The sequence below is a fragment of the Mustela nivalis genome (genome assembly GCF_964662115.1).
Source record: "Mustela nivalis genome assembly, chromosome: 13".
In the NCBI taxonomy this organism is placed as follows: domain Eukaryota; kingdom Metazoa; phylum Chordata; class Mammalia; order Carnivora; family Mustelidae; genus Mustela; species Mustela nivalis.
This window is the reverse complement of record NC_139032.1, coordinates 86,588,199-86,608,647: the sequence shown is the minus strand read 5'-3', so window position 1 is coordinate 86,608,647 and position 20,449 is coordinate 86,588,199. Positions and strand designations below refer to the sequence as shown.

The 20,449-nt window shown below is 54.4% G+C and overlaps 2 protein-coding genes and 1 long non-coding RNA gene across 28 annotated transcripts in view; 2 read left to right on the top strand and 1 right to left on the bottom strand.

The window, feature by feature from the left end:
* Positions 1 to 890: 890 nt before the first annotated feature.
* Positions 891 to 19,901, top strand: DYNC2I2 (dynein 2 intermediate chain 2). The gene is given in 10 exon segments (XM_082695860.1): positions 891 to 1,001; positions 1,003 to 1,143; positions 10,193 to 10,441; positions 16,292 to 16,401; positions 16,941 to 17,098; positions 17,685 to 17,794; positions 18,324 to 18,491; positions 18,697 to 18,929; positions 19,178 to 19,335; positions 19,550 to 19,901. Coding segments are annotated over 10 exon segments (1,662 nt in total). The 5' UTR covers positions 891 to 905; the 3' UTR covers positions 19,789 to 19,901.
* On the top strand, positions 10,679 to 12,622 carry LOC309846616. Its single transcript, XR_014302014.1, has 3 exons — positions 10,679 to 11,636; positions 11,854 to 11,889; positions 12,483 to 12,622. It is a non-coding gene; the product is annotated as an uncharacterized lncRNA (long non-coding RNA).
* SPTAN1 (spectrin alpha, non-erythrocytic 1) overlaps positions 19,900 to 20,449 on the bottom strand; it is a 61,703-nt gene continuing 61,153 nt past the window's right edge. For all 26 annotated transcript variants that reach the window (XM_082695807.1, XM_082695788.1, XM_082695797.1 and 23 more), the window contains one exon: positions 19,900 to 20,354. In XM_082695807.1, coding sequence (XP_082551933.1) covers positions 20,229 to 20,354 — 126 coding nt within the window. In that variant the 3' untranslated portion in view covers positions 19,900 to 20,228. The remainder of the gene's footprint in view (positions 20,355 to 20,449) is intronic.

The window sequence follows — 20,449 nt, the reverse complement described above, 5'->3', positions numbered from 1 at the left end:
TGAGGACTCATTTGTGCTGTGGTGCAGAGGGGCCCCTAACTGGGCAGGTTTCCATCCCTGAGAGTTCAGGGATAGAATGAAAGCAGCCCAGAGGACCTGCGGGGAGGATACCTGCCAAGAAGCCGGGAACCGACCTTTGGGGCTTAGCAGCAATCTGCAGGGCTTTGGGCAAATTTTTTATGGGCTTTTCTGGGTGACCTGAGCAGTTACTTCTCAGACCAGGTACCCTCATGTGACATTGAGCAATTGCTTCTTCCTAGAGTTGTTTTGAGGATTTAGTAAGTTCTACATGCATAACATCTCTGAGCTCTGCCTGACACAAGATAGACAATAAGTGATAGTTATTTGAGCCTTTCACTTCGATTTAACAAGCATTTTTCTATATTCGACCTTATTTGGCCTTTCGGTTATCCAATCAAACTCTACCTCCGCAGATGCATATTTTAAATAATCATTTTATCGCGGTAGAGACTTGAGGATCAGAGGGCAAGCACTTGGACTCGAGGTGGCCACCAACCGGAGCCCGCTCCCCTGGGCAGCACCCAACTTCTCAGTGGGCCCTGCAACCCCCAAGCCCCACAAGCCCCACAACTCGTCAGCCCGCCGCTGTTGCAGCCTTGCATCCTCACAGCCTCCCGTCCTCGCTTCTGCAGCTGGCCATTCAGCGCCATCTTTGAGCCTGGCACGGAGCCGTACTTCCGCACTTTCCTCCCCAACCCAGGGGTAGCCAGTCATGCCCAAGTGTGCCCCTACTGGGATGAAGTATCCATAGCTGGCCAGGCTTGTCTCATGCTGGCCCCAAATAATAATTTATCGCGTACTCCCAGGTCTTGGAGGATGCGGTCTGACCAATTAAAAAATGGTGGGGATACCCTCACCTTCCCTGTCTTCCGCTTTAGACGCGCATGGGCGAGGTCACGTCGCAGTGCGCAGTCGCGACAGGGCGGGGCTATTTCCATGGCAACCCGCGCGCAGCTCGGGCAGCTCTGCCGGGCGGGAAGTGCGGGAGCTGAGGCGCTGGCGACGGGAGGGGCTCTGAGCGCGGAGGGGCCCGGGCGGCCGGCGCCCCTGCAGGACGAGACCCTGGGCGTGGCGTCTGTGCCCTCGCTGTGGAGGGGCGTCCAGGGCATCCGCCGGGAGACGGTGAGAGCGCCGGCCCGGCTGCGGGCGACGGGGGCCGGAGGGCGAGGGTCCGCGCGCGGTGTCCGGGCCGAGTTCTGGCGTGCCGCCGCCGGTTTGTTTTGTATTTTCACCCGCAGACGCGAACCCTGGCGGCATTCTCGTGCGTTTCCTCAGACTCTCTGTGCAACCACAGAAGGGGTTTTTCCTTAAGACTCCTGAAGACCCCGTGTTTTGCAGGATTTTGTGCGAACCGCCGTTTCGGGGCATTTCAAACTAACTTTTCTTAAAAAAAAAAAAAAAAAAAAAAAAGACCAGATTGCATTTCAAGGTCGAGATACGCCAGTTTTTCTAGGAGCGTCAACAAAAGCGCACACAGCGAGGTTTTGTGAGAAGTGAGGGGCAGGGCTCCTGGGCGTCGGGTTTTCTCCTCTGGGGACTTTGTGCAGACTCTGAGGGCCTGCTGTGTGCCCAGAGCTCTTCCCTCCTGGAGCCGACGTGGGGTCGTTTGCAGGGCACGGGCCATAGGCAATTTAGGCAATAAGTAAAATCTGTGTTCTTAGGAGGTGAGGAGTGCCCCGGACGAACGCAAAAGAAGGGTGAGGGCCTGGAGGGTCTGGGTTGGAGAGTGAGGGGGTGGGGGGCCTCATTGAGAAGGTGACATCAGAGGAGTGGTAGGTAGAGCAGCCCCGCGGGGCAAACTGCGAGTGCAAAGGCCCAGTGGTTGGAGCAGATCTTGCGTGTTTGAGGAGGCAGCCAGGCTGGCGTGGAATGAGAGAAGGGGAAATGGTCCCAACTGAAGTCAGAGGGGGTAAGCAGAGGCAGGTCAGGTAGGGTCTTGCAGATCATTGTAAGGACATTGGCTTTTCCTCGGTGGAAATGGGGGGCATTGTAAGGTGCTATGCCTTTACCAGAAGAGAAAACTTAGTTTGCCACCAGAGTGGCCAGACCTGCAGAGCTTAGCTCCTCACCAGCACCTACGCTTTCCATGAAGTCTTACTCTGGAAGATAGGTTCCTTGCCTCAGGCCAACAGTCTGCTTGCGGGTCTCAAGCCAGGATTTGATGTGGCTTCAAAGCTCTCCCCACTTACATGCTGCCTAGAAATGGTTCTGGTGCAAAGCCAAGTGGATGTTTTAGTTAGATCTGTCCATTCTTATCACAGGTAAAAGTATACTTCACAGTTCCTGGCTTTGAAGAGCACTTGAAATAGCTCTTGTTTGCCAAAGACCCAGATTCTAGAAGACTTCAGATCGGAAACCACTGATTGAGTCTAACTTTTTTTCTTCTTACAGAGAATGAAATGGAGGCAGGTTCATTTTCTTGTGACTATAGTTTTTACCTGTAGGATTCTAAGAATAAATTTCAAGTAAAAAGCTTTCATCTGTGAGGGTGGTTTCCCTGGACTAGCATCTCCTGTCTTATTGAAGGAGATGTTTGATTAAGTTATAAGAATGTTGCAGGGGTCGGAAGAAGGAGGTAAATTGCTTTTTCTTTTTTTAATATATAATTTAAAAAAATTTTTATTTATTTATTTGATAGAGAGATCACAAGTAGGCAGAGAGGCAGGCAGAGAGAGAGAGAGGAGGAAGCAGGCTCCCTACTGAGCAGAGAGATCGATGTGGGGCTCGATCCCAAGACCCCAGGATCATGACCTGAGCCTAAGGCAGAGGCTTAACCCACGGAGCCACCCAGGCGCCTCTAAAAAAAATTTTTTTTTAAAGATTATTTATTCTAGGGGGGCCTGGGTGGCTGCCTTCGGCTCAGGTCATGATCTCAGGGTCCTGGGATCGAGCCCCGCATGGGGCTCTCTGCTCAGCAGGGAGCCTGCTTCCCTGTCTCTTTCTCTGCCTGCTTCTCCATCTACTTGTGATTTCTCTCTGTCAAATAAATAAATAAAATCTTAAAAAAAAATAAAAGATTGTTTATTCTAAAGAGAGTGCATTGTGGAGGGAGGGGTAGAGGGAGAGAGAATCCCCAGCAGACTCCCCACTGAGTGCGGGGCCTGATCCCACAACCCGATCATGAGATCATGACCTGATTGGAAACCAAGAGTCAGACACCGAACCAACTAAGCCACCCAAACTCCCCTTTTTAATATGTATTTTTAAAGATTTTACTCTTTAAGTAATCTCTACACTAGCGTGGGGCTCGAGCTCATGAGCCAGGTGCCCCTTTTCTCTTTTAATACTAATGGTCTTTGGCCTTCCTTGAGTTTTCCTGTCATATTCCAATATGGGATAGTGTCCCGAGCTTTGGTTCGAGACCAGAGTGCACACACTCTTTAGGGCTTTGGGCCAGTCACACGATCTCTTCTTCTTCAAAGTGGGTCCTTATGAGAACACTTCCTGAGGGGTTAAATGAGACTGTGAGTGAGAAAGCAGTTTGAAAGCCTGGGGCTGCTCAGGTAGATGGTCTGGGGTGTCGGGCACCTGGGCAGCTGCCTGAGATGAGGGAGGGTGCGTTATTAGCCCTCCTTTCTCATCCGCTGTTTCTCGAACTTGACCGACACTGGAATGTCCTGGGACCCTTGAAAAATATGGATGTCTGGGTCTTACCTTCAGCAATTCTGGCTTAATTGTAAGTGTTGTGATGTGGGAATCTGCTTTTAGTAAAGCTTCCCAGGTCATTCTAATAGGTAGCAAAATTTGAGACCATCCATTGAATGCATCCTACTTTCCAGCAGCATTACCTCTCTGAAGCCCAATTCTGATCCTAGGAAAATATGGGGTGTTTTTTTTTCCTTTTTAAAAAAATTGTGGTGGGGCGCCTGGCCGGGTCAGCGTAGAGCCTGTGACTCTTGATCTCAGGGTCTTGAGTTTGAGCTCCATGTTGGGCATAGAGATTACTTAATAAATAAAATTGTGGCAAGAGACACATAATAGAAATTTTACTGTTTTTAAGCGTACAGTTGAGCAGCATCAAGTTCACTTACATGGTGCCACCACTCACCACTATCTAGTTTCAGAACTTTCTCATCTGTGGGATGCATTTTGGACATTCAGATCGGTCTTCCTTGGACTGTGGGCTCCCAGAGGACAGGGAAGTTAGTCTTGTGTACTTTTGCACCTCCTGAAGGCAACCAGGAAATACTGGATTGAATATTTCCCGTGTGCTGTCATCCCACACAGGGGACATCTCTCCTCTCCTGCTTTGAATTAAATTCGCTGCCTTCCCGGGGCGCTTCTCCTTCCCTGACGGGCTGCTACTTCGTGGCCTTGGTGGCTTCTGTAGCGTTTGTCACCCCCTGCTGGAAGGTGTTTGTTTTTAACTGGGGTCTGGCCTCTTACTGATTTTCAAGGAGAATTCAGTCTGTGGTTCTCTGCTTTTGAGTTTGCTAGACAGTGTTGATATTAGATTTATTCTTTTTTTTTTTCTTTTAAAGAGCACGAGAAGAGATTAAGAGGCTAAAATGACACCAAAATGGTCTGCAGTAACTGCAGCTCAAAGGGGTCTAGCCCCTCGGCGGCTCCCAGCTTCTGTGGAAATGTCTGCTGCTGTCCTCTGCACGTGGCCGAGCCTTGGCTCCACGTTGTCGTTTGAAAAGCTGTTTGTTGCCCTGATAGACTCAAGAGGCAAGTTCACCTGAACAGGAGGTTGTGCCTTGACACGGGTTCCCGGCTCAGTTACTTCGCCCTTGTAGAGGCCGCCTGGGGCAGTTGTCCAAGCCGCATCATGAAACCCACTCAGCATCACACCCCAGATATTCCCGCCCCAGCTTGTCTGCTCATTAGCGGCGGATTGTGCCTCACAGCGGGGGCAGATCGAGGCGGGGCTGGCGCATGGGCGTTGCAGCATGTGCACGGGGAGCTGCTGACCTAGGCCGGGGTCCTCTCCGCTGCCATCACACCTGCCTTCTCCTCAGGTGTGTGGGCCCCGATGAGGAGGAAGAAAGGAGGCCTTTGGGGTGACGGCAGCCTGAGGAATAGGTAGCTCTGGGGAGGACAAGTGGAAGTGAGCCTGCTGGGAGTGGCAAGGTGATAGTGACAAGCCACTCACCCTGCAGATGCCCAGCAGCGCCCCTCAGGTGGGCTTGAGAGCATTCCTCTGCCTCTGGGGATGAGCCATGACCCTAGGTGAAGCCCAGGACCCGGAGTAGTGGAGATAGTCAGAAAGGCGGGGAACGTGAGCACGGTGTGGATGGGGGTAGGGGGAGGTGATGGGCCTTGGGCTGTGGCCCTGGGAAGCATCCAAAGGGGTGAGGCCCAATGTGGGGTCTCAGTAACTGCCCCCCCCCCCCCAGCATCCACATCACCTGGGGGCTTGTTAGCACAGCACACTCAGCCCCGCTCCAGGAGGTGGCAGCTTGTGTTTTCGCAAGCTTCCAGGTGATTTTGGGGCCTGCCCATTGAGAATGCAGGTCTAGAATGGTCTTTGAGGTTCCTTTCAACTCTGGAGTCAGGTGTGCTGGCTCAGGCTGACTGGGAGGATGAAGCCAGAAGTGGTATGTTTCTGGTATTAGCTGGTGGTGGCTACTACCCAGGGGAGTAATGGGGGCTCGTCTCTCACGGCATTTCCCCAGACCTTCAGAGACACATTCTTTCTATGGTGATGTATTTCCTCAGTTAGAGGACACACGCCCACCCCCAGCCTTTGTAACAGATCTTAAAATTTGGTGTGTCTCACAAATGACTTGTGTATTTAATATAGTTTCCCCCGAAGAACTATTAAATAATTGGAATGTTTTATAATCAATACATCCTAAAGTCAAGGAGGTATATATAGGGGCATCTCGGTGGCTCAGTGGGTTAAAGCCTCTGCTTTCGGCTCAGGTCATGATCTCAAGGTCTGGGATCGAGCCCCGCATCGGGCTCTCTGCTCGTCAGGGTGCCTGCTTCCTCCTCTCTCTGCCTGCCTCTCTGCCTACTTGTGATCTCGGTGTCAAATAAATAAATAAAATCTTAAAAAAAAAAAAAGGAGATGTATATATTTTATTTGTCTCTTTTTTTCTTGAGAGGGAGAGAGGAGGGGGAGGGCTAGAGGGAGCGAGAGAATGTGAAGCAGGCTCCATGGCTGGGATTGAGCTAGATGGGGGGCTTGATTTCGTGGCCCTGAGATCATGACCTGAGCTGAAATCAAGAGACAGATGCTTCGCAGACTGAGCTACTCAGGTGCGCCTATCTTTCCATCTCTACACCCAATGGGGGGCTTGAACTCATGACCCTGAGATCAAGAGTCACATGCTCTACTGACTGAGGCAGCCAGCTGCCCCTAGAATGTATATTTTAAATAAGAAAATGACTGTTCTACTTAGGACTTTGAAGTCGGCCTGCCCCATATTGATATCCCCTGGATGGATTTCTCTAGCTGGCCAGTTTCTGAATGACTGAGTCACACATCGGCGCAGTTACACTGGCACTGGTCAGTCTTTGACCCTGAAGGCAGGGCAAAGCCCAGTGTTCTGTCAACACACCTCTCGGAGCCTGGGGTGGGGGCCGGTCACCAGACCCAGGGGGGCCATTTCCTCTGTCATGATGAGTGCTCCTGAAATTGATCGATCCATCCTAAATGCCAGCCAGAGACCCATTATTTCAGAAATGAGGCCTCAAGGGGTGGTGGGCTGGGGGTCAGGGAGCCTTCCTAGGGGTTAGTGTGATAGCAAGTGACAGACACTGGCCCAGACCAGGAACTTCTCTCCAGGATGCAGGGGTCTCCTGGGTCCCTCATGGGGGTGTGGCTGGTCCTGAGGAATCCAGGAGGCTTTGGGGGCTCTGCTGTTGCCATGCATTCCCTGAGGCCTGTCTCTACTTGTCTTCTGGTCACATGGTGGCACTGGCTGAGTGTCCGGGCCCAGAGTTTCCAGGTTTCAGTTCTGGGCCTGTGCTGTCTGACTTGTGAAATCTTTGTCTCTGTCCTGCATTTCCTTGAGAGCCCAGTTGGCCCAGCAGAGTAGTGTTCACTTCCCATCTAGTCAGAAGCTGTAGTGCTGGTGTTGGGGGCACATTTTGTGGCTTGGCAGGAGAGTTAGGCACTCATCCTAGGCTCTGCTTCCTGAGTCTCACTGCCTTCCTCTCCACTGGAGGTTGCCGGGGCTTCAGACTCCAGAGCACGGAGCCTGGGAGTCTTGATTTGGGAGTTGGTGTTTCCCTGGTCCACAACTCCTAGTGCGATTAAAGTTTGGCCCCAGCTCCTCCCCCTACCTCTGCATTTCCCCTGCAACACCTGTGCCTCCGGGGTGTGGGAGGCGGGTGTGGGAGGCGGGTGTGGGAGGCGGGTGTGGGAGGCGGGTGTGGGAGGCAGGCTGCAGCCCAGCATCCCCGACACTCTCCTTCCGGGCCTTGCTGAGGCCTAAGAAGCAAGGAGCCCACTGGGCCCTGACCTCTTCCCTGACATCTCAGACGGGAGTCTCAGCCCAGCCACACACTGCCTGGCACGGAAGGCACCAATATATACGGGGTAGCCTTGAGTGAGCCCTTCCTTTCTGGAGGTTTGAGGCTCCAACCCCAGATGATCTGGGTCTGGTCAGGATCAGACCAGATATTTGGATCATGAACCATGGGAACCTACGTTGGAGTCCCCGAGGGAAAAGAGACTCATGGTGGTTTCCTGCCAGTTCACAGAAAAAAAAAAAAATTGCGGGTGCATTATCCTTGGTTTTTTAAGTTTTTTTTCTCCCTAAATTTTCCCTAGTGTTTTTTTGACATTTGTTGTTTGCCTGAATAAGCAAGCAGGAAGGAAATATTAATAGAGATAGCTGGAAAGGTGACAGCTCTGTGTCTCTTGTGGGCATTTTTGTCTTATGTTAGGACACTGGGGTAACATTCTTTTAGAAGCATTTTTCTGCATTCATCTGATGCGATCAGGGGCCAGGACGCTGGACTGTTTGGGAGAGAAACCATGGCTGAGACAGGTTGGTGTCACAGGTCAGACTACCTGGATTCAAGTTCCACTTGAACTTGCACTTGAACTTGCACTCACCTCTGTGCTGTGTGACCTTGGGTGAGTTACTTCTCTGTGCCTCGACGCCAACCGCAGTAATGCAGAAATAGGATTTTCTCTATAGGGTGGTTGCGAGCGTGGATAAGATGGGGCTAGAGCTCTGGGGAGGCCGCGTGAGTGAGCGCTTAGTGACCGACACTCTTACCATCATTGTGGCTGCTGGAACTTTGCTTTTCTCCCACCATCTTAGAATTTAGCTCAGCCTGTATTCTTTCTGGTCCCCGAGCCCATCCATGAATTCCTCAGTGTGCACACTCTGCCGGCACTGGGGCAGCCCTCCGGTGCTATGGTTTCAGGGCGTGTCTCTGTTGGATGCTCTCCGAGCCTCGAGCCTTGTGGCCGCTCCCACGCAGTCGGCAGGGAGGCATCTCCGTCTAGAGGAGGCCCAGAACCGCTTCTGCGCTCTCTTCTCCCAGAACCTGCCATCACATTCCCTGTTGGTCACACCTGCTCTCTGCTCCTCACGTCTCCTTGAGCAGCCAGAGAGGCGTGGTCCTGCTTACGGCCACCCTGCGGCTCACACCTAGAGGGAAAGCCCCACTTGTCCTGGCTCTCAGACACCTCCGGGCCTTGCCCTTGCTCGCGTGCCGCCCTCCTCACCCACTGTGGCCGGGCGCGCCGCCAGCTCTCCAGTCTCTGAATGTGGGGCCTCCTCTACCGGCGGGTTTTGGTCTCACCTCCCCGCTGGTCCCCATCCCTGCTCCAGGCCCCTCTCCTGCCGCTCTCCGCTTGTCCTTCGCACCTCAGCGCAAGTGCTGTGTGCCCAGAGGCCTCCCCAGCTGCTCCCTTCTCTCCCACACCTCTGCTGCACTTAGCGTCATTGGTAGTTGACGGATTTTCTTGTTTGTGGAGCCCCGACCCCCGTAGAACGTCCTAGGCACAGGAATTGTGCACATTTTGTTTGCTGCTGTATCAGTAGTACCCGGACAGTGCCTGGCAAGTGGATGCTCAGTAAATAGTGTGTGTGTGTGTGTGTGTGTGTGTAGCAAAATGGAGATACATATAAATCGCATGTAATATATGTTACATATGGTATATATGCATATGTAATAACAGTGTTCTGGGTGTGTGTGTGTGTGTGTGTGTGTACATGTAGTGTATAGCATAAATGGGCTTCTGTCATGTGCCAAATCCCATGCAAAGAGCCGGGGCTATAAAGAGGCATCAGAAGGGTTCTGAAGCTGGAGGAACTTACAGTCTAACTGGTGGTAGATAAAGAGAAGTTTGTGGAATGGAAGGGGAACGTGGGGATGGGCATTTCATGTTCTCGCAAGGGCCGCCCCTCGGTAGGGCCAGCTCCCTTCCTTTGGGCTTGCTAGTGCTGGCCTGCTGCCCATTGCTGTCCCCCAGGCCTGAGTATGGGGCACGGGGGGCTGGGCCTCGTCATTGCCCTTTGTGTTCAGGTGCTTGCGGGAACAGAGCCTCTTGTGAGACCACGACGTACGCTAGATGGCCCCTCACTTGTAAATGATGGGTCATGTCCGTGTAAGAAAGAGGCTGATCTGCTGTCTGTCCCTGTGCCCAGCTAAGCAGGGGACGAGGGATTGGCGGCAGATGGCGGGTGGGGAAAAGGGGCAGCTGGGGAGAAGCCTGCCTTCCACCAACTAGCTCATCACAGACGCCCTCACTTCCTTTGATGACGGGGGCATCTTGGACAGCGCCTGCTAAGGGAGGGAGAAGCTGTGGGCCATTCTGCTGGTGGCCAGGTTTGACAAGCTTCTGTGTGCTGGCTTAGGTGACCACTGCTGGCTCTAATACGACACGATTATTATCAGGTTCTTCAAAAGGGCACTCCTTAAAAAAAAAAAAAAAAAAAAGATATTCCTGCATCTGCTCCAAATAGTGTCATTATGTCACCAGAGGTCCTGGGTCAGGCTCTTACTGGGTCATGTCGGCTGCCCCTGGACCTCTCAGTGTGACCCAGGGCACATAGGAAGGTTGAAGGCTCATCTCCACCCTCGGCACATGGATTGGGCTCGTCCTTTGGAAGATGGGCCAAGAGGAAAGGGACATGCTGGGGCGGACAGGGTGACCAGAGGGGTGGACAGGGTGACCTGTGGGTCAGCAGCAGCACGGGAGGGGAGTGTGTGGGCAGGTGAGGCTGCGTGTTGACTGCTGGGCTGTGATCTTCTGCAGAAAAGTTGCCAGACAGCGAGCATTGCCACTGCCGAGAAGGCGGCCCAGACCCGGAAGCACGTGGATGCTGAGGTGCAGACGGAGGCCCCCGTGCCAGTCAGCGCGCCGTCCGTGTCCCCGCACGATGACCCCCGGCTCGCAGCCTTTCTTCGGAGGGTGGAGGCCATGGTTATTCGGGAGCTGAACAAGAACTGGCAGAGCCATGCTTTTGATGGCTTCGAGGTGAACTGGACTGAGCAGCAGCCAACGGTAGGGAACGGGCAGGTGCGGCCTGGGACACGCCCCTCCTCTGCTCCAGCTCGCGCCTTGGCCCTGTTTTCAGTCCTTCTTTTAGGCTACCCAGATACTGATAATAGTAGTAATACTAACAGAGTTCACTGGGCTCTAACATTCTGCCAGGTGGATAATTTTATAAGAGTAAGTCCTCAGGGGCCCCTGGGTGGCTCAGTCGGTTAACTGTCTGCCTTTGGCTCAGGTCATCATCTCGGGGTCCTGGGATCAAGCCCTGCATTGGGCTCCCGGCTCAGTGGGGAGCCTGCTTCTCCCTCTCCCTCTGCCCCTACCCCCTACTTGTGGGTGCTCTCTCTCTCTCTCTTTTACACTCTCTCAATAAACAAAGTATTAAAAAAAAAAAAGAGAGGGACCTGTGGGTTGTTTAGTCGGTTAAGCATCTGCTTCAGCTCCAGTCATGATCCCAGAATTCTGGGATCAAGTCCCACGTCAGGCTCCTTTCTCAGTGAGGAGCTTGCTTCTCCTTCTGCCTGCCATTCCCCCTGCTGCGCGCGCTTTCTTTCTCTGACAGATAATTAAAATCTTAAAAAAAAAAAAAAAAAAAAAGGACTTCCTTGCTGTCAAGAAGTAGGCGTGGTTATCTCCATTTACAGCTGGGAGGTACTGAGAGGTACAGGTGGGAGACTTCGAGCTGAAGTGACTTTTCCAGGGTCACACGGAGCTAGTTAGCAGTAGAGGGAGGGTTTGAACCGGGGGAGTCTGACTCTGGACTGAATTCTCCCCACTGCTTGGCTGTGTCTCCCCAGGCAGCACACACTGAGGGCTCTCTGTGCCATCTCATTCAGCATGACTGCAGGAGGCAGTACTAGGATGATCGCCATTTTATACAGGAGGCCCAGAGAGGCTAAGTGACTTATCTGTGGTCACACAGCTTCACGGGCTAAGCTGGGACATGAGCCCTGGTCTGGTTTCACTTCCGTGCTCTAGTGACTTCCGTGTCTCCAGGGCTCAGTTCAGAGCTGTCACCCTGTAAACTCAGGTGACCAGCTTCACAGACAGCCCAGCCTTTGAGATGAGGAAGCCTCTGAATGAATGGGAGGGGCTCTTGGCTTTGGCTCTGTGCTGGGCCTCAGCGTCCCCTGCGGACAGGGTGCTTGCTCTGTGCTGCGTGCCCTTGATGGACCGGCTGCAGAGCCTTGGAGTTCCGGGCCAAGCTTTATTTATTTATTTATTTATTTATTTATTTATTTATTTATTTGACAGGCAGAGATCACAAGTAGGCAGAGAGGCAGGCAGAGAGAGAGAAGGAAGCAGGCTTCCTGCTGAGCAGAGAGCCCGATGCGGGGCTCGATCCCAGGACCTTGGGATCATGACCCGAGCTGAAGGCAGAGGCTTAACCCACTGAGCCACCCAGGCGCCCCTGGGCCAAGCTTTTTATACGATGCTTTCTTCCTTGGGAAACAGAGGTGAGTAACTATGTATTCAGAGGTCATAAGCCCTGCTCTAGCCGCTCCTCCTCCTCTGCCCACTTACCCCCAAGTCAGTGAAAGGCAAGGGAGAGTCGGTTTGTTCCAGGGAAATCCTCAAAATCCCTCTGAAGAGCGGGCGTGGATGCCATACCCAAGTGGGTGGTCCCTGAGGCTCAGGAAAGCTGCGAGAGGGAAGGGCTCGGTGATCAGTGAGAGCCCAGCCCGCTCTTCTCCTGCCGAGGCCCATGCACACACCCACCTCCCCAACTTTACAGTTGCATTTAGAGAGGTTAAACTTCTTTTTATTATTAGAGATGCTTTTACTCATTTCTATGGATTACTTTGGTCTGAGTGTATATTGCTCTCTCCCCTTTACAAAATATCTGTTTTCTGACTGCAGAAACAATATGTGTTCATTGTAACAAATCCGGGCAGTACAGAAACACCAAGCGTGTACCATGTGGACAGCGGGAGGGAACTCCTGTTCCTGGGCCTTTAACTCCTCCCTGTGCTACACTAACACACACCATGTTACTAGTGTCATTAAGAACTTTTTTTTTAAAGGATTTTATTTATTATTTATTTGACAGAGCGCAAGCAGGGGGAATGGCAGAGGGAGAGGGAGAAGCAGGCTCCCCGCTGAGCAGGGAGCTGGACTCGTGGCTTGATCCCAGGACCTTGGGATCATGACCTGAGCTGAAGGCAGACGCTTAACCACTGAGCCACCCAGGCGCCCATCCCCAGGACATTTCAAACAAAAAAAAAAGCACTGTACATTTTCTTTAATGACTTTTCTCACTTGCCAGGGCTCTCCACGTCAGTTCCTATAAAGGTGCCCCAGGCTGCATCCCACTGCATAGACGTGCCATCCTTTATCTGATGCTCTTGTGGGACTCGGTCTCTTCCGGAAACGTGCGGACAGGCGGGAAACCGGGCCCCTCTGAGTGGCAGTGGGGCGCGTTACCCTGTTGGCCTCATATCTTAGCGGTTCCAAGTTTGCTGTTAGATTAACAATGTCAGCGAATCTCTCTCTCACTTCTTCTTTTGCATCAGCTTTTTGTTGATTTCCTCATAGTAAAATTATGATTTTGGCTGATACGGGGTTTTTCTCTCTTCTCCTGCTTGTCAAGGTGTTGGCCTTGACATTTCATCGCTCTCCTTGGCACTGTTGTAGCCGCTCCGGAAAGGCTGGGATGCCGTGCTCAGAGAGAAACCCTGATTTCAGATTTCCAAAAACAATCTGACAACCTTGGGGAATGCTTAGAAATCAGAGATAAGAGACAAGGGCTCCCACGGGACTTCTGATCTTCTGGCTCTGTTGCTTCCTTCCTCTGGCTTTGCGCTTGTGTGTGGACAGCTGTGTGTCACTGTGACCGATCTCGGGGTCTTTTCTGTTCGGGAGCAAAGCCTGTTTTGTGTTGTCAGGTGGCTACAGAGACTTCATGCTTGTCCTTTTAAAATCTCTGAATATTTTATCCGCACACTGTATTTTTTTGTGCCAGGTTTCTTTCTTTCTTTTTTTTTTTTTTTTAAGGTTTTATTTATTTGACAGAGAATCACAAGTAGGCAGAGAGGCAGAAAGGGAGAGGGAAGCAGGCTCCCTGCTGAGCAGAGAGCCTGATGTGGGGCTCGATCTCAGGACCCTGGGATCATAACCAGAGCCGAAGGCAGATGCTTTAACCCACTGAGCCACCCAGGCGCCCCTGTGCTAGGTTTCCTAAGGTGTGTTCTCCACACACGTCTGTTTACCCCTTGTGCTGTTCTGCGTCCGTCGCGGTGACAATGCGGCGGCCCAGCTTCTCCCACTTTGTTGTCTCATCTTCACATCCCAGTTGTACTGGTTGTTGCAATTATAAGTAGTGTCATGACGAATAGTATATGCGGTTTATTTCTAATGTAAACTTTGGTGGAACATGACAGAAAAAGGCACACATCTTGCCACTTCAGGCCTGTGGCCTTTCAAAGTGAAAACCCTTGTGGAACCAGAACCCAGATCAGGAAACTGAATGCAGCGTGACCCTGGAGGTTTTCTTGAGTTCCCTGCACCTTCTACCCCACTGCACAGCTTTTCTTTTTCCTTTCTTTCTTTCTTTCTTTCTTTTTTTAAAATTAATTTATTTTTAAGTAATCTCTACCCCAGATGTGGGGCTCAAACTCATAAACGTGAAACCAAGAGTTGCATACTCTGCTGTCTGAGCCAGCCAGGCACCCTTATATGACTTGGTTTTAAATAACAGATTTATTGAAATATCATTCACATCCCATATAATTCACCCATTTAAAGTGTACAGTTCAAGGGCACCTGGGTGGCTCAGATGGTTAAACCTCTGCCTTCAGCTCAGGTCATGATCTCCAGGTCCTGGGACTGAGCCCCGCATTGGGCTCCCTGGTCAGTGGGGAGTCTCCCCTCCCTCTCCCTCTCTACCTACCCCTCTCTCGTGTGCATGCTCTTTCTCTCTCAAATATAAATACAAAAATCTTTTTTAAAAAAGCGAAGTGTAGGTGCACTTGGGTGGCTCAGTCAGTTAAGCGTCTGTCTGCCTTTTAGCTCAGGTCATGATCCCAAGGTCCTGGGATCGAGTCCTGCATCAGACTCCCTGCTTAGCGGGGAGCCAGCTTCGCTCTCTGCCTCTGCTGCTCCCCCTGCTCGTACTCTCTCACTCTGTCATATAAATAGATAAAATCTTAAAAAAAGTAGTGTACAGTGCAGTAAGATTTTTTGTTCCTAGAGTTGTACAACACTGGCACAACTTTGTTTTTATATTTTAAAGATTTTATTTATTTGAGATAGAGGGAGAGAGAGAGAGATCGTGAGAGCGAGCACAAGCAGGGAGAGCAGCAGGCAGGGGGAGAGGCAGGCTTCCCGCTGAGCAGGGAGCCCCATGCGGGGCTCGATCCCAGGAGTCTGGGATTATGACCCGAGCCAAAGGAGCCCCCCAGGCGCCCCACTGGTACAATTTTAGAACACTTTCATTGCCCTCAAGAAGAAAGTCTATACCCACTAGCAGTCACTCCCCATTTCCCCCCAAATCCCTAGCAGCTACTCATCTTTCTATCTGTACGGTATCCGTTGTAGACATTTCCCGTGCGTGGGATCCTGCACGAAGCCGTCGCGGTGACTGGCTTCTTCCCCGTGTGGAAGGTCGGCGAGGCTGGCTGTGGCGTGTGCCCGCAGCTCTTTCCTCCCCGTGGCTCGGTAGTCCTTCCTGCGTGGGGGGTGTGCCCCATCGATCGGCTGGTGGGCATCTTGGCTGTGACACCCGTGTACAAGTTTTTGGATAAACGTGGTTTTCAGTTCTCTGGGTGTGGACCTCGGAGCAGAATTGCTGGGTCATAGGGTGCCTCTGTTTGACCTTTTGAAGATCCACCAGACTGTTTCCCCACGGCGGCCGCGCCATTCTGCGTTCTTGCCAGCGGCGCGTGAGGGTTCCCACCGTACAGCTTTTTACACGTATTAAGTTTTTTCCGTTGGATAGTTTCCTTCTGTGGAGTCATGAGGTCGGGAGTATGCAGCTTTTCACAGAAGTTCTGGTCTGTGCTGCAGATCCCAGCCCAGAAACCTTGGGCGGCCCGCATGGCCCGCCTTCTCATGTGCTGTGCCGGCCGGCCCTGGGCTGAGAAAGAAGATGCCAGGCCTTTACATGTAAAGCCCTGTGGCACTGAGTATAGTCACATTGTACAGCTATCACTACCATCCAGTTCCAGAAGTCAAAGCTTTTTCTTTCTTTCTGTCTTTCTTTCTTTCTCTCTTTTTTTTTTTTTTTTGAGGGGGTGGAGGGGCAGAGGGCGGGGGAGAATCTTTTTTTTTTTTTTTTTAAGATTTTATTTATTTGTTAGGCAGAGATCACAAGGAGGCAGAGAGGCAGGCAGAGAGAGAGGAGGAAGCAGTCTCCCCACCTAGCAGAGAGCCTGATGTGGGGCTCGATCCCAGGATCCTGGGATCATGACCTGAGCTGAAGGCAGAGGCTTTAACCCACTGAGCCACCCAGGCGCCCCGGGGGAGGGAAAATCTTAAAAAGGCTCCACTCAGCACTGAGTCTGACACGGGGCTCAGGCTCACAGCCTGAGCCGAAACCACCAGTAGGACATTTAACCAACTGCACCACTCAGGCACCCCAGAAGCCAAAGCTTTTGAAGTGGTGTGTAGAACAGGGTCTGACTCTGATCCACAACCTGGCGTTTGTCTCGGTTTGGAAGATCCTTTCTTCTGGGTTTTTGGAAGTATCCTTTGAGGAGTATGTTTGGGTGAAGCCTCCAGATTTCTCTCCAGCACTGGGCAGTGGACCTGGGTGGCTTGGGTGTTCCAAGGCTGTGTATCATTTTTTTTTTTTAAGGTAACTATGAGACCACCCGTTGGGTGGCTCTAGGCTCAGGGTTGGGGATGGTCTATCTCTTGCAGGTGACCTGTTTACACACCCTGGGCTACCCCCCAGCCCAAGGAGAGGGTCTGCACGTGACTAGTGTCTCCTGGAATACCACTGGGTCTGTGGTGGCCTGTGCCTATGGCCGGTGAGTGGCTGCCGTGGTGGCTGCATCGGGCACTGGGAGGCCCTCAGACCCTGGTCTAAGAGGTCTAACACCTCTTTTTTCCTGTCCGTGTGGTTAAGGGTTGGCCAGAGCCTGGCCATTCTGGGAGTATTTTTATTCTCAAGGCTGCCTGGGCATCAGGTTGGCTGGTAGGAGCAGAGGAGGGAAGGGTTTCAGGTGAGGAGTCCTGGTGCCCACCTGTCTGTCCGCACAAGGCAGTGAGCCTGGGCCTGCCGCCGCTGCTCCGTGAGCTGCCTCCTGATGGGCCGTGGTTCCCCCACCCTGCCACCGGGTGCACCCATCCTTGGTTTCCGGGAACCCTTTTCTAGAGGTTGTGCCCCTGGGGTGCCATGGAGATGCCTGTGCCACTTCAGTACCCAGTACAGTCTGGGTATGATGGGGAAACTGTGGCTCATCTGTTCGGGGTTGCTTGGGGAGGACGGTGGGTCAGGTGATAGGAACAAGGTGGGGAGGAGGCCCCGGCCTCGAGGCAGAGCCAGCTCAGGCTTGTCCCTGTGCAGGTTGGACGACGGCGACTGGAGCACGCTCAAGTCCTTCGTGTGTGCCTGGAACCTGGACAGGCGAGGCCTAAACCCCCAGCAGCCGTCGGTGGTGGTGGAGGTGCCCAGCGCTGTCATGTGCCTGGCCTTCCACCCAGCACAGCCATCCTACATCGCCGGTAAGCCTTCAGCCTGCTTCGCTTCTAACCCGGGGAGGAGGGCCGGAGGTGAGCTCTCCACTGGGCTGTCAGCCCCTGGGCACAGCCAAGGCAGGTCTGCTTAGGGGGGAGGGGAGACGGGGTGGGGGGCTCTGATCCCTGAGCTCAGGTGACGATGCTGAGGATGGCTGGTGTGGAGCTGGGAGGCGGAGGAGGCAGGTCATCACCGCGTCTGGCGGGCCATGCATGGGCTGTGGGCCATGGGGTGTGGGCCATGGAAGGGCACGGCCAGGTCAGGACCAGAGGCGGGGTGACGTGAGCACCCCTGGGGAACTGCCAGCGATGATAGGAGCCCCATGTGTTGGGAAAGGGGGCTGTGCTGGAGGGAACGGCAGGATGCTGGGGTGGGGAGATCAGCCTGGTACGAGAGAAGCATCCTGGGTGTGTGGGGGGTGTGCGGAGGACCAGGACTTTCCCTCCTCAAGGTAGTTTTGGGGAAGTGGCTCCACATCCTGGCTCCGTGGCTCTGAAGGGCTGGCACTTGGCCAGGAAGCGGGAGGCGGCTGGGTGTGGGTCAGTGCCTGCCCGGGCCTGCTTGGTCCCACAGGTGGGCTGTACAGTGGTGAGGTGCTGGTATGGGACATGAGCCACCCCGAGGACCCGCTGCTCTGGAGAACGGGCCTGACAGATGACACACACACAGACCCCGTGTACCAGGTCAGAGCAGTGGGCTGCTGTGTGGGCTGCTATCCCCTTCTTGCGAGGCTGGGCTGGCCTGGGCTGTCACAGGCCTGCTCCTGGAGGCCAGGCAGGACAGAGGGTGCCCGCTCGGCACAGGCATGGCAGAAGGTCACTGGGGAGTTGGCAGTCGGACAGCCGCCTTCAGCATTCTCAGAGCTCCCAGGGCATGAGTCACATCCCGCCCCCGGCAGGAGCCACCCGCAGGGCCCTGGGCCATTCCTAGCTGCACACCCCCCCCCCAAGCTGCCACTAGAGGTCCCCCCCCCCAAGCTGCCACTAGAGGTTCCCAGCTGTCCCGGCCTGCCTGGGCTCAGGGACAGCTCAGAACCCTCGGGACTGCCCCCTGGTGTGGGAGGTGGCTCCTGGCCTCCCCTAGAATTCTCCTTATTTTCCTAGAAGGGGTGGGTGGGAATGGGGGATGACTGTTGGTCTTGCTGGGAGGTAGGAGCAGGCTGGGGAGCAAGCAGCGCTTTCCTGACCTCAGTTCTGCATCCCGCGGCCCCAGGTGGTTTGGCTGCCTGAGCCCCGGCACAGCCACCGCTTCCAGGTGCTGAGCGTGGCCACGGACGGGAAGGTGCTGCTCTGGCAGGGGGTCGGGGCGGGCCGGCTGCAGCTTACGGAGGGCTTCGCCCTGGTTGTGCAGCAGCTCCCGAAGAACACCAAACTAAAGAAGGTACTTGGGGCCCAGTTGCCCCTGGACCCTGCAAGGCCTCCGTGAGGAGCCCTGGGTGGGTCGGGGCAGGGGACGCAGGCTCCCACACTGCCAGAGGAGGACCTGCCGGTTGATCTCCTTGGGCCCCGGTGCCCACTCGAGGGACTGGGCTCTTTTGGGACACTGGGATTCTCTCGACTCTGCCCTGGCGTTCATTTCTCCACAGCCTCCCCGGGGAGAGACTGAGATCGGTGCCACGGCGGTGGCCTTCTCCAGCTTTGACCCTAGCCTTTTTGTCCTGGGCACGGAAGGCGGCTTCCCACTCCAGTGTTCACTGGCAGCGGAAGAGGCGGCCCTCACCCGGATGCCTAGCTCTGTGCCCCTGCGGGCCCCGGCACAGCTGACCTTCTCTCCCCACGGCGGTCCCATCTACTCCGTGAGCTGCTCCCCCTTCCACAGGTAGGGAAGGCCCCAGTGTCCCTGGCATAGGCGAGGGGCGGGGCGAGGGGGTCCCGCAGAACCATGGGAAGGGCCTGTAGTCTGTTTCCGGCCCAGGTCTTCCCCATGGGAGCTCTCGTGCCCAGAGCGCTGGTGGTTGGCTCCAGGGCATCAGCCCCTTGCTCCCTAAGGGGACCCCTGGTTTGGGGAGGTCCAGGGAGGCCCAGCGGACCAGGACATTCAGCACTCGTCCCCTGCTTCCTGTCTAGGAATCTCTTCCTGAGTGCGGGGACCGACGGCCATATCCACCTGTACTCCATGTTGCAGACCCAGCCCCTGGCCTCCCTGCAGCTGTCCCACAAGTATCTGTTTGCCGTGCGCTGGTCGCCAGTGCGCCCCCTGGTGTTTGCAGCTGCTTCTGGGGAAGGTAGGAAGGACACCAGACTCCGATCCACTAACGCCCTCGCAGCCCCGCACAGATCTGGAATTGTGAGCTGGGGAGAGACCGCCCGTGCGGGATTGCCAGACCAGCCGGTAGCTTTACTTCGTGCTGCGGCCTGTCTTAGTTTCTCTTCCCTGGGTACGCAGGGGACTTGGGAGGAGGGGCAGACGCTTGCCCCCACGCATCTCTCTCTGCGCAGGTGACGTGCAGCTATTTGACCTCCAGAAAAGCTCCCAGAGACCCACAGTTTCGATCAAGCAAACTCAGGATGAAAGCCCGGTCTACTGTCTGGAATTTAATCGCCAGCAGACTCAGCTCCTGGCCGCAGGCGATGCCAAGGGCACAGTAAAGGTGTGGCAGCTGAGCACCGAGTTCACAGAACAAGGGCCCCGGGAGACCGAGGACTTGGAGCAGCTGGCAGCCGAGGTGGCCACCTGAGGACAGCGCAAGGACAGCAGGGCCCTGCAGGTGGGGGCAGGTCTGGCGAGGCCACACCTGTGCCGCTCTGTGGGGAGCTCGCATGGAAGCTGAATGAAGACCTCTCAAATCTCTGGGGAGAATCATTTATTTTCTTTTACATGGAAACAACATGAAGGGGGAGAACAAGAAGGGAGCGAGCCGGCTGCGTAGACTGCTCGAGTCGGAATGGGGCAGCCGGCTTCCTGACGGGAGTCTGGGTCCCCACGGCAACGGGCGAGTGCCTCCGACCCGAAGCGGCTTAGCGAAGCACCCGTTCTAAGTCTTATCCCCAAGCTAAGCGGACGTGAGCTTACAGTGGAGAGTGACACTGGAAGTACTTGAGGAGCACAGAGAGGAGGTGACATGCAGCGAGGCAACAGCAGGGCAAGCAGCGCGGGCCAGGCGGGGCGGGGGCGGGATCAGTTCACGAAGAGCGAGCGGGTGAACTCCACGTAGTCGAAGGCGGTGGGGAGTTCGCGGCCCTTGCCGTCCACGTAGGGCTTCATGTGGGAGACGCAGTAGTCGGCTTGTTCCCGAGTCAGGTTCTGGAGGGAGGAGGCCGCCCGTCAGCGCAGCCCTGCTGCCCCCCAGGGGGTTGGTCGGGGTGTGGGGGACAGCAGGAACCCCGGGCCCCGGCGTC